Source organism: Neomonachus schauinslandi, chromosome 1 (assembly GCF_002201575.2).
Source record: "Neomonachus schauinslandi chromosome 1, ASM220157v2, whole genome shotgun sequence".
Lineage (NCBI taxonomy): Eukaryota > Metazoa > Chordata > Mammalia > Carnivora > Phocidae > Neomonachus > Neomonachus schauinslandi.
Window position 1 is genome coordinate 5922249 of NC_058403.1, and position 13706 is coordinate 5935954.

General features: G+C 50.5%; 1 protein-coding gene across 1 annotated transcript; it reads right to left on the reverse strand.

Annotated features, from left to right (window-relative positions):
• Nucleotides 1-3859: 3859 nt before the first annotated feature.
• B3GALT5 (beta-1,3-galactosyltransferase 5) lies at nt 3860-4801 on the reverse strand. The gene has a single exon (XM_021679175.1). The coding sequence runs from the start codon at nt 4793-4795 to the stop codon at nt 3860-3862; it is 936 nt and encodes a 311-aa protein (XP_021534850.1). The 5' UTR covers nt 4796-4801.
• Between the last annotated feature and the right edge of the window lie 8905 nt (nt 4802-13706).

Genomic DNA, 13706 nt, shown 5'->3' on the forward strand with positions numbered 1-13706 from the left:
GGTGGATCATCGTCCCCATCACCTTCTTTTCTTGCATCTGTGTCTCCCATTCACTTGCTGCTTCAAGCAGCACCACTCCCTGGAAAACACCTGGTTTGCCCCTGCTGGGCAAGTGGTCTGGGTTAGTCTAACATTTCCTGGGGTGGCTCTGGGTCTGTTCTCTTGTCCTTTCACACCTCTTTTGTCCTGGCTAGGTGAAGAAAAAAAATAAAACTAACCATACATACCCCTTCTTGTCCTGGTGCTTATGTCTTCCCTGATCATAATAGGGCGTAAGCAAAACGTGGGGAAAGGGGAAGAAAATTCTTTGCTCCAAATTACTAAAAACATTGTCTCAGACCGCACTAGAAACTTAATCAGACCACTGGGTATGTCATGAACAAGTCCATGGAGAAGCACATAAAGATGTTCCATGAGGCAAGCTTGCAGAGTTGTCCCGGAGCCAAGCCCACCCCATTTACAGAGCCAATAAACCTCACACAAACCCAGTCCTCAGCATCCACCCAACACCCGCTGACCTGATTACAACAACACGTTTTCATCGATCAGCCATCATTGGTATACCACATGACCCCTCTTGTGATCTTTGCAGGCCCTCCACCTGTAATCTGACTGCCAAATGAGCCCGCATACTTAGTATCATTTTATGCAGCAGCCCACCAAAAGGTGCGGCGAACCCCACCCCCCAGCCCTGCCCCCCTTTATATGCAGCAATACCCCCACATCTCAAACATGGCATATGATCTAGGAGATATGGCCTTGGTGTCACAGTTACCCAGACTGTCACACAGGGCCACAAGTATATGGCACCGCTGATGATGGAGACCTGGATGATGACAAGCACTCCCTGTGGATGCCCCACAACCACTCACCCCCTCAGTGCCCAGCCCCCCTCCCCAGGGCTCCTGGGTCTAGCTGAAGGAATGGTCTTCCTAAGAATGTCAGATGGGAAGGGGGACACCAGTTCAATGTCTTGATACCAATAAGACTAGCGGAGACTGTGGGACATGCTGCACCGTCCCCTGAAAATATTCAAATAGTCATCAGTAACCCTTCTAACACTCAAGCTATCACCACCACGGAGGTCCAGGGGAGCCGGAGGATGGCTGAACGCTCAGAGTCACCTGGGTCGGATCCGTGATGAGACCAGCCGGGGAACAATGCACAACGCTTCCACACAGAAGCCACTGTGTCCACAGTGGTGGCTGAAACCGGACAGGAGTTTAAGCTTATCTAAGATCATTAGACTCTGGCTTCCGCGGTTTTAGATCACCAATTAGCCTTAGACTCTCCACTGGCTGACGCAGGGCGAGTATATGCTATTGCAAATCCATCTTGTTGATTCCACATTCATGTTTCTGGAGAGGTAGGACGAAGGGATGACATCATCCCCCAACAGGCCTCCTGGCTCCATAATTTTAAGGCCCCCATGCTCAAACCATCTGGGACTCCGTTAAGGGGTACCTGCCATGTGTTACCTGGTTCTTGCCTTTCCTTGCGCCCTTAGTGGCCATTTTACTGCTGTTTCTATTTGGGCCATGCTTCTTTACTTTACTTGTCAAATTCGTGTCCTCTAGACTCCAACAGTCCCATATCCAGCTGATGCTCGCATGGGGATTCAGCCCACACCTGCTGGGGACCGCGTTCTCACGTCAGGATTAAATCAGATAGCGGGACATTGCCATGACCTCCAATGAGAGGCAGCGTCTACGCCCTTGATAAGCAGGATGCAGACACAGGAGATGAGACCTCCATCCACATTCCCCTGCAAGCATCAGGTGGATGAAAGCTCTCCGGGGGCCATGAGACAGTCAGGGACCACAGGAACAAGCCCCAAATGAAAAATATTATGGACCTGGGGCACTTCCGGTCGGCTGTTCTTCCTGAACTGATTTTCTCACAGAGCAGAACCAGGGTCCGACCCCACACCGGCCGGACTTCAAACAACAGCCGGGGCCATGTCCTGTTGAGGCGGGGACAAAAGGAGGCTCCACCAACCTGGAAGACCGTGGCTCCAAAAACACCAATGAGCTGCTGGGTCGCCTGCCAACATCAGCCAATCAGGACGAGGCACTTTTCCATCCCTTAGTAGCATAAGGGACAGGAGTGGGAACGCTGGAGAAAGTAGGAGCTTTCTCCAATACAGCACTGCCTGTGCCTTTGACTCTTGGGTCCCACATCACTTCTATCGTTGTCAGGCCCAAGACCCCGGCTCAGGTAACAGAGCCCTGCCTGGGCTCGTGATCCCTGTGACTGAGCTACAGGCTGAGGAGAAGGCCATATCCTGGGTCCGCCACACCGAGCCCAGTGGCCACACGGACACACACCCCACCCAGGGTGGACACGTAGGCACAGACCCAGCCCTGCTGCTGGAGGAGCTCCTTCACCCTCAACACCCCCCACCCACCGTTATCTTCCGAATCGGGGGCCCTCCTGCAGGACCAAGGCTCCGACAAAATCTGGGCTTCAAAAGGAAGCTCAGTCCCTGACTGTCCCACCTGGGAGGAAGGTTTCCTGAGCATGGTCCAGCACGTGCAGAGGGGCCAGGATAAGGGCTCACGTCTGCAGAGAAGCAGCAGATAGGGGAAACGCTGTTCGGGTTAATGTTGCCACGGCCATTTTGCAGCAAATACCTCCACCTGGGCTCAGGCAGGAGCTTGGTCTGGCTTCTGTGGGTTACCCAGCCATGTGAGGCCTTCACTTAGAGTGCTGGTAAAGTCACGTCAGGTAAAGTAAAAAATAAGTACGAATCATTCCTACGACCAGGAGCAGGGCGGCTTAGCATGTAATCCCACAGCCGCTGAACAGGTGAAGACCCCTGCCAAGCAGGGCCTCGCCCACACAGCCTGCAGAACAGGCTCCTAGAAACCTCCAGGCGGAAGGAAACAGAAGGTTAATCACTTCACAAACTCAGTTGTTCTCTGGCCGTCTGAGAAATTCCAAAAAGATGAGCCTGGGCCAGGCGTGGGAAGCAGGCACAGGAAGACAGCCCCCCCCCCCCTTGACCAAAGCTCATTTCAGGGAGCTCATGCCGTGCCCTTGGGGATGCTGGCGGCATGGCCAAGAAGTCCGCTTGACAGGCCAGCTTTGCAGTTGTTTCCAAGCCGAATCTATAAACACGGTTTTCTGTCTAGAGATGGCCGTTTCTCAGGGGCGACGGCCGGGGATGTGCTTGCTCTGCTGTGAGCTGAATGCCGAGCTGCTCACAGGGACTCGGTATCCCTGCTCGATCCACTGCGGTGAATGAGGGTGCTGGGGGCGTGCTGCTTCACCCCAGGGACAGCACTAAAAGCTAAAGGACTGGGACTTGAAGTCGAAGGGACTCCTGAAAGGGACTGAAGGATGCCACCACCAGGCCTGCCTCCGAGCCCTCCTGGCCGCCACTCCCCGCCAAGGGAGGCAGGACGGAGGGGTGGGCCAAGCCAGCGGCTGCGCCTGGGTTCTCACAGTGCTGGATCTCCATCCCTGCCCCAGTGTTTGTTGGCCGGGAGCCTTGGGACAAGGCCCTGGGTTTCTATAAGCTGCGGCTGCCTGGTGTGTAAGATGGGGATGCTGACACCCACCGCTGCATATAGACACTGATCCTGGAAATGGGAAAATGGAGGCATGCGTCAGACACTTAGCGCAGTCGTGTAGGGACCCAAGAGATGGCCTCTGTTATCGCTTGGGCACCAAGCGGTTTCACTCAGGCTTACAAACTCAGTTAGACGGGCAGCGCTAAAGGAGAGCACCCTCACCTGCCTCTTCCTCCTCCCTCCTCACTCCCTCCCTGCCCCACGAGGACCCTCAGCAATGCCCCCTGAAGAGCTTCCAAACTATAGGGTGTCTCAAGTGTGTCCGCATGGGCCCCTGGGCTCGCTCAGACAGCTGGACACTCCTCTTCCAGAGAATTTTCCAGAGCCTGCCAATAGCTCAGCATGTTGCGAGGCTTGACGAAATGGCAGGCCACGATCTTCTTAAAACGACACGTGGAAAAGGCCAACCCGTTTGGGAAAAAGGTCTGCTCGGAGTGGAGTTCCTCCAGCCTGATTTTCAGTTTTGCCAGGCAGAGCCCCACGAAGACGTCTTCGAGCTTAATGAACGGGACGCTGTCAGACACATCATACACATGACTTGCCACATCGCTGGAAAACACGTAGCCAGTGCCCGAGCAAAAGGGCGGGTACTTCTCCCACGGATATTCATATTTACTGACAAACCACTTGTTGTGCTTGTCCCTAATCGGAAATTCGTTCAGTTTTAAGAAGCCGGTGAAAAACCGAGTGGTTCTGTTTTTCTTGAGGAGCAGCTCGGTCAGGTAGTAGATGTTGACAAACATGTCCGAGTCCGTTTTCATCACGAAAGCCGCCTGAGGACAGAAGCGGTGGATCCACTCGATACCCATCATGGTCTTCAGGGTCAAGTTGAAGTAGGCGTCCATGAAGTCCTTCTGGATGATGTCGCGATGCCGCTGGCTTTCCTGCACCACCACTTTCGACAGGTCTTTACTGGATGTGGCTCCCAAAAGGAAGAAGGTTTTTATGAGTCTTCCGTTCACATTCTTTTCTTTCCCCCACGTGTTCCGGATGACCGTGCGAGCGAACATCTGTTCGTGGGAGGAGGTCACCAGCAGGACAAGGAAGGGGGGATGCTGCCTGCAGTTGATATCTGGAAGCTGAAGGAAGTTCCCCCTTTCTTTCTTGAAAACAAACGGCTCGTCTTTAAAAGGAGTCAGGCTGTAGATGCTAAAATACAAACAGAGGGCTCCCAGGACCACCAGGGAAATGTACATCAAGCGCATCTTCATGTAAGCCATCTGAAAGGAACAAAGAGCAGTGGTCAGACCTCAAAAGAAGGAGAGCATGTTTAGCTTTGCCCTGGGACGCATAGATGGGGGAAGACACCCACGTCTCACGGCTCGTGTTCCAGAGACTCTGGGGTCTCACGGCACACAGAGCTGGAGAGCTGTTATCCAAAGGTGAGCATGGACGCCCAATAGCAACATTCACTCCACAGTGTGCAATCGGAGCACAGGGCTCCAGGCCAGCCTGCCTTTCACCCGTGGGAGTCTCAGATTCCCCCTCTAAAATACGGGACCAGATCTCCCACTAGGTCCTTCCAGCTCTGCCCATCCCTGACTCCATAATGAAGTCCACCTAGAGAACCTGCAAGACTGGAAACCACGTGTTCTAGATCTAAATGCATGAACCGTCTGCACTCTTCTCTGATCAAACCAAGCACCATTTTATCACACCCAGAATGAAGAAAGACCAGTGTTCAGATCTGCACAACTACATTCATCCCCCTTTATTTGTGGGAATACCTTCCAAGATCCCCAGCAGCTGCCTGAAGCCAAGCATAGTACCAAACCCTATATATGCTGTTTTCTCCCCTATATACGTTCCTATAACTTTTAGTTTTTAAATCGGGCACAGTAAGGGATTCACAACAATAACTAATAAAATAGAACAACTATAACAAAAAACTGTAATGAAAGTTACGTGAATGGGGTCTCACTGCGCTATACTCACCCTTCCTGTGATGATGGGAGATGATAAAATGCCCACGTGATGAGATGAGGTGAGGGGGGCGGCGCAGGCGTGTGACGTCGCGTTGGGCTACCACTGACCTTCTGACGATAGGTCAGAATGGAGACCATCTGCTTCTGGACCACGGTGGACCACGGGTGACTGAAACCTTAGAACACAAAACCTCAGATAAGGCAGGAATACCGTACATATCTTAGAATTCCATCCCTGTTAGCGGCGCTTATTTTATTTTAGAAGGGGGGGTTACTTCTTTAAATCTCCTGCTTCTTTCTTCTTGTGCCCACACACCTCTGTCATCCTCAGCAAATCCAGGACCACCCATGTTAATGTTATAACATTTAGAAAGCAAGTAACTAACTTTTTCCTGGCTCTGATGACCCTCTGGTTTGAAAGCTAAACCCCAGGGTAGATTCCGAGAGGAAACTTGCCGAAGAGCTGTCAGTGAATGCCGTTGGGCACTGTCCAGTTCTGGACTCACTGCGTTTACCCAAAATGATGATTCCCTTCCTCAAGAGTCACTATAAGGAAAAAACAAAAAGAATAACACCATTCAAATCAGCCAGGCCTCACCAGCAGCTGCTCACCATTGGCCATCCCAGGGTGTTGCAGACCCACATCACCACCTACCCAGGTGACCTTGAGGAGCATTTGGGCCCCACTGCAGCCCCGTTTTTCTCTTCTGCAAAGTGGGTGCGATCAAGAAGATTCCACCACACGGTGCACCTGTTGACAACAATAACAGCATATGCAAATATCCAGGAAGCCTGTAGGGCCTGATGCGCTAGGACAGCACCCAGAGCTCTGGAAGGGGACCTGGTGGACCCATAAGTCAGCTTCAGTCCAATGTCTCATACTAATAATTGACCTTCCTACATAACAGTCTTACAGAATTTGACACAGGTAAGAGATCCATCAGTTCTCAACTCGGTGTCCCTATCTTCAAAATGCCAACCTGGGGGGGAGCTCAGAGGGGCCAGCAAGACAAAAAAAACAACCAAGTGCAAGGAAGAAAAGGGTCACTTAATTTGATGGTAAAATCAGACCTTGAAATTTCATACAGTTAAAATTCTGTTCCAAATGCTTTACCATAAAAGCTATGGAACAATGATGGAAACTTCCAGAACTAGCTAACTCCCTGGAGACCAACTTAGTCTGGCTCCTGTCCTTCACGGCCCCCACGGCGGTCTTGTCCAGCTGGAGCCCCCACCCAGTTCAGAGAAATCGCTATGGGAGGCACATGGGTGGCAAGAACGCGTCTGAGCCGTGGCTGAAAGGACGCTGAGAATTCTATTTCCTTTTTTTTTTTCCTTTGTGAGAATAGTATGGTTGTTGTTTTTTTTTTTTAAGGATTTTATTTATTTATTCATTCATTTGACAGAGAAGAGCGAGAGAGCACAAGCAGGGGGGATAGCAGAGGGAGAGGGAGAAGCAGGCTCCCCGCTGAGCAGGGAGCCCAGTGCGGGGTCCCAAAACCCCAAGATCATGACCTGAGCCAGAGACAGACGCTTAGCCGACTGAGCCACCCAGGTGCCCCTCTTCTTTGCAAGAACAGTGATTTACAGGGGTAAGATGTGTAGTTTATTCTGGCTGAGGAGAGGGGTAAGGGAAACCAAATTGCATTTTCCCCCACAACACATTTTAAAACGAACCATAAAAACCAAATCAGGAGAAAGATGATGATATTTCTCTATTTTGCTTCCTTTCCCAGATAAGTTTGCTCTTCTTCAGTGGGTTGCCTCATTAGTAAACCTTAAAATATCATTCCCCTATATTTCTCAGGATCCTTCACATGGATCTCAATCCCCAGGGAAGGATGCTCAGCTCACTTATGCACTGGTCTCTCGCTGGACCCCAAATGGCACCCATGAGAAAGAGCAAGAGGCACGGCCCGACTGGCCAACACTCCCTGAGGGCATTTATCTTCATGTGCAACTGGAACACACTCCCTACCTCCAGTGGTGTGACCACGAAGTTACACCTCATATCCCCATTTACGCCTTAGATTGATTATATATGTTGTGCTACAAGGACCCACTGAAGGGGATTCGGGGAGGGCACCTAGCATCAATAAGGAACAGAACCTGGAAGAGCATGTTTCTAGAAAGGGAAGTCTATATCCCCCAGGCTCCGTCCCTCACAGTTTGGCCAGAGGCAGGAGCCCTTAGCATGAAGCATCTCCATGGACAGAGTCATAAACAGGCAACTACCTCAGCTACGGAAGCCCCACCTCAAAACACACCTGGGCCAGCCAGCCTGTGTAGCCTGGCCATCCAGTCAGGATGGAACAACAGTTTATTTAGCAGATTCTGGACACCAGGCTTCGCTCTTTCAACCCACGAGCAATACAGACACAGACACAGAGCCTCGGAACTGGAGTAGATAAGTACTGTGCATGAATTATAGATCAAGGCAAGGCAGAAGGCTGCAGACCCCTCCCTCCCTCCCTTCTCTTCTGCTTCCTGCCCTCCCCGGGCTCCTCTGCAGTGTCACTTCGGCTCCAGGCTGGGGTCACTGTGCCCCCTCTGGGCCAGAGCACCCGGAGGGCCAGGGGTATGTCCACCTAATACCTGAGAGGGCTCTGCATAGGTGGGACACTGGGCATGTCTGAATTACAGTGGAACAAGTAAGTAACAGCACAAAGCTAAGGGCTTTAGGGCAGGGAAAGGCAGTCTATGGGGAACCCCGAAGTCAATGTCTTAACTCTGTCAAACAGAGGGTCCCTGCCCAGGCCAGGTGGGTGGGACTCTTGACCTAAGGCTACAGGGCTTGATGACAAAGGGATTGGAAGTCCATATCCCCAAGGGCTGGAAAGCCAAAGAGTCAGTCTGCAAAGTGAAGTTTAACGGGGCTGAGGGGCGGGGGCAGGGAGGACCTCCTGGATCTGAAGAAAAGGACGATGAATGGAACTTCAAAAAATGCCATCGATGGGGCACCTGGGTGGCTCAGTTGTTGAGCGTCTGCCTTCGGCCCAGGTCATGATCCGGGGTCCTGGGATCAAGCCCCGCATCGGGCTCCCTGCTCTGTGGGGAATCTGCTTCTCCCTCTCCCACTCCCCCGCTTGTGTTCCCTCTCTCGCTGTCAAATAAATAAATAAAATCTTAAAAAAAAATGCCATGGAAAGACTTCAAAAGCAAGCCAGAGAAAGGGAGAACATATGTGCCATACATATATCTGACAAAGGACTATTACCCAGAATATATTAAGAACTGCTATGTATCAACAAAGAAAGCACAAAAACAAAACAAAGCAAAAAACCCACAATCTTAAAAAATGAACTGTGAACAGATATTTCACAAAAGAAAATATCCAAATGGCCAAAGCCCAAGAAAGGACATCATTAGTCATCAGGGAAATGCAAATAAAACCACAGTGAAAGGCCACTGCCACCCACAGAGATGACTAAAAGGAAGTGGGACGTTGGAAAGCCATTTCTATTTGGCAGCATCTCCTGCAGGGAAAGCTATGCGCCCTGACCGGGCAAACCACACCTGAGCTCATACCCAACAGAAATGGGGTGTGACCAAGAACGTGCAGAGCACATTGCTGCCCATAATAACCAGAAACTGTGCTCTCCATCTGGGTTTGATCAGGAGAGAGAAGCCACACAGTAATTCAAAGGGAAAGTTTAACATAAAGAAGGGATGTGAGCGATGAGCGATTAGCAGTAAGTAAAGCGATCTCTCAGAACACAGGAACAGCAGGAATAAGGAGCAGCCCAGCCTCTAGCTTAAGATGAAACTCAAGGAAAGTCCCCCAACCCAGGCCTGAGATGCAGACCTCCATGACAGCCTGGCCCACTGACAGCAGAGAAGTCACCTTGGGCCCAGAGCCATTTTCACAGAGTAGCCAAAAAAGAGTGAATTTGGAGCCAAGAGGAAATACAGCAATAAATGACAAAAATGTAAACAATAAATTTCCGTCAATAGAATGGGTCAATAAAACGTTACACAGCCATTAAAAAATACAAACTTCTCATAAACGCACTATGTACTAATCTGATAGACATTACGTTGAATGAAAGGAGCCAGACTTGAAAAGAGTATGTTCTGAATGATTCCATTGATAAGAAGTTCAAAACCTGGCCAAATGTATCAATGATAATAGAAGTCAGAACGGTAATTACCTCTGGTGGAGGGATTATTAACCAGGAAAGGGCACAAGGGCCCTTCTGGAGAGCTGGATATATTTTATTTTTGATCTGGGTGGTGGTTACATATGTAAAAACTCATTGAGCCATACAACCAAGATCTGTGTGCTTTGCTGTAGGTAAGTTATTCCACATTAATATTTTTTGAATCATTTTAGATAAAAATAGATCTCTGAAAAGGTAATACCTTCTGTAAAATAGCCTGCATTTATTTGACCCCAAGTCTGATTTTTTGCACAGTGCATTTCACGGGCCACAGTGCATCACAGAACAAACCCATTTTGTGTCCAGGTCTTAATTTACAATGATGACTGAATGACAGCCAGGACAAGTCAATGTCATTGAAAGAAAACATTAATGTAACTTTGGGTCTCTTAGAAACAGGAGACATGGCTTGCCATGCTAGGCCATGGGAGGAGGGTCACAAGTTTTGGTCTGGAGAAACAGACAGGTCTGGGTCATGGCCTTTATTGAGTATTTTTGTGGACACACGGCAGGACGAACAGATTAGGATTGGCTAGTTTGAGTAATTTTGGCAGCTGGCTGTAGGGGTGACACCTAGCTGCCTGGCACCTGGCTGGGACAATGAAGGCCCAGGAATCTTGTCTCCTGAAGCATAAGGGCCAGACAGAGGCAGTGTGGCTCTGGATGGGTTCATTTGCACATTAAAGACCTGGTGGGGGGGGAGGGGGGCCTTTCTTATCTCTAAGAAAAGGCTCACCGTGGGAGGGGCAGTCCCTCCCCAGCCAGAAATAAGATGCCAAAACATAATATATAGAAAATTAAAAACAGGATTAATATGGCCCCGAAAAACAAACTCTGGACTTGCTTTTTTTGAAAACTCCAAAGTGCTCACGTCTGCTTTAACATGTTCAGTTGGCCAGGTAAGGAAGGCAGGCCCCTTGATCAAAGTGTGAGATTTCTACAACGATTCTGCAATATCGCATCCATTGTCAAATCGGTACCTACTCCACTTGCCATTGTAAGTCAGCTTCAGATGCTACGGAACAGATTTTAAAACTAATGGATCATTGAACATTATATCAAAAACCAATGATGTGCTATACCTTGGCTAATCGAATTTAAATAAGACAAAATAAAATAAAATAAAAATAAAAGTCCCTTGTTGTTAACTTCAGGCAGCCTGCAGGGACGGAAATATTGAGGAATTTGGAAACAGAAGATCTTGTTCATATTTGGCTCTGTCAACACAGTGGCGAAATTTGGCACAAGAATACTTTCATGCTACAGACCTGTGTCTGTCTCCAGTTGAGATCATACTGTTGGACTCACAGGGTGGCTGGAAAGAGCTCTATGCATGGCGCGAATTGTTTCTGTCCTGGTTCTAATCCAAGTGTGCCCTCTGGTAGTATCGATTCATAATCCAACGCCTTCTCTTCAAGCTCCACCTTGCTAGAGGTATTCGGCCAGCTCCGGGTCACAGACAAGCGGGGGTGCACTGTCCACCGGGTGACCCAAGCCCAAAGGAGAGTGGGCGGAATGGTCTGGAAGGGGCTCCTAGAGTCTCCCTCCTGGCTGGCCACTCCCAAACATGTAAGATTACAAAGGAAATCAATGATGTTGAAATAAATGTATCAAAATCGTTCTTGAAGTGTGCCAGAGTCATACATGCACTTCTTTATTACTGCATCTAACAACAATTTCTGACTCTAGGTCTGATAACTACCTCAATTTTAAAGTCAGCAGGAGCTTTGTCCTTTTGTGATGTGAAAATACCAGTGATTTCTTTCAGAGACAGTCACAGGCTCAACTGTGTGGGTCAGTGTCCGTTACGGGCCGATTTGTGTCCCCCTCAAATTGGCGTGCTGGAGTCCTAGCCCCCAGTGCCTCAGAATGTGACCTCATTTGGAGATAGGGTCTTTACCAAGTTACAATAAGGTCATTAGGGCAGGCCATAATCCAGCTAGGACTGGTGCATTTATAAAAAGGGGAGATTTGGACACACACACACACACACACACACACACACACACGGAGAATGTCATGTGAAGATGTAGGCAGAGATGGGGTGATGCTTCAACAAGCCAAGGAATGCCAACATGACCGGCAAACACTAGAAGCCGGGAAGGGGCCTGGAGCAGATTCTCCCTCACAGCTCAGAAGGAACCAACCCTGCCCACCCCTTGATCTCAGACTTCCAGCCTCCAGAAGTGTGACACAATACATTGCCATTGTTTTAAGCCTCCCATCTGGGGTACATTGTTATGGCAGCTCCAGGAAACCAATATGGTGCCCACATCCATAATGGAAGAAAGTGCTAAATTTCAGTTAGGGGTTCGTGAAGATAAGAATGTAGGGCTTTTTCTCGTTGTAGGTGTTGGACCCCAGGTAATTAGTTCTGCTCTGGTACTCAGGGTCCCACACAGCCCATGGTGGACAGGCTCACACACCTGAGCTGCGGATGGTCACACTCAGAACTAGCAGTGTGGCACCTGGAGGGGAAGCCTGGAAATGGGGGGCACTGGGGGAGACGGGTGGCCCCCACGTTGCCAGTCACTCCGAGAAGGTTTTCGTGCCCACGGTTGTTTCTCTCTGGTCTCGCCGTCTGGCTGGGCCCCAGCTGGGGCCTGGTGGTCGGGCTGGGGTCAAGCAGCATGGGCTGTCTGTGAGCTGCAGACTTTTATTACTTTTTTGGACAAAACGTACTTTGTAATTGTATTTTCTAACTGGTGATAGTGGCTTATAATTTTAAAACTTTTTCCTATTTGATAAAATAAACTGTAACTGTAATTCAACCCCTGTCCCATTTACAAACTGGTTTACCACCTCCCTGGCTCCTGCGGCGGCTCAAGGGAGACCCGACAGGAGGTGGGGGGCTGCGGCCTTTCCCGCCAGCCACCTGACCACTGTGGGCACATCAGAGCCAGTGGCCCAGGCCTGCACACACAGGTGTCTACAGGGGGCTCCTCTTTGGTGAAAAGGACATTCAAGTGGCCCACCCCAGTGAGGAATGGTGTCTCTCTGCCTTTCACACGATCTCATGAGCCCAGCCAGGAGCTGTGAACCAAAACCCTGTTCGTCATCCGTCTCTCATGGTGCAGCCGCCGTGGACCAGCATGGCCTCAGGGGCAACCTGTGCCTGTCCTTCCAGGCTGACCAGCAAAGACAGGAACACATCCTGCTGGAAACGTTCTCGGCATAGCCCATGGCCTTCACGAGAGAGCGAGCACTGTGCGCTCACCCCAGGCCCTCAGAAAACCAGTCCTGAGGGGCTCCTCTGTGGCAGGCGGGGGTCCCGGCGCCAGGGGCTCCATGATGAAGCAGACTGACCTGCGAGGGGCTCACGGCCCACAGCACGAGCAGAACCACAGCTGCTGCTCAACGTGGCAAGGTGGAGTGTGAGCCCAACACTCTCCTGCCCAGGCTCCCATCGGGCTCCTCCAACTTCCTTTCCCAACCAGGCCTCGATCTTCAGACTTCTGCCCAATTTTAGCTAGAATCCTGCTAGGTTGGTTTGGCCAGCACCCCGACCCCTGATGTCTCGTCATAGGAATCTCTCATCGGCTGCCCCCCCCCCCCCCCCCCCCCACCGCCCTGCTCCTTGGCTATCCATCCTGCTCGTCTGTGCTCTGTTCAGAGTTGAACTCAGCTCCAACCTGGGGTCTCTCCCCCACTGCAATAGTTCCAGAATACAATCTGGTTTACTGCTTTATCTGCTGTCCAGCTCTGGTTTTTCTTTGACAGGGCAGACGAGAGAAGAGAGGTCTGCAGCGGAACGTTCTAGGAAAGATGATGAGCAGAGGCAGGGAATCCGGAAAGGCATGGTGGGTTCCAGAAACAGGGTGGTGTGCAGAGGGAAAGCCTGGGAGTGAGACTGGAGACCAGGCAGGGCGGGCTCCAGGTCTGGCCTTCTCTGAGGACACCAGGGCATCCGTAGTCCTTCCCTAGGCTTTACACACTGACGAGTCTGGGATCTGATGGGACCACTCTCTCTTACTCCTAGTATGACAGACAAGCCTCCCACTAACTTTGAATATGGCTGCTCCAATCTGAGGAGATAGAGCACAGGG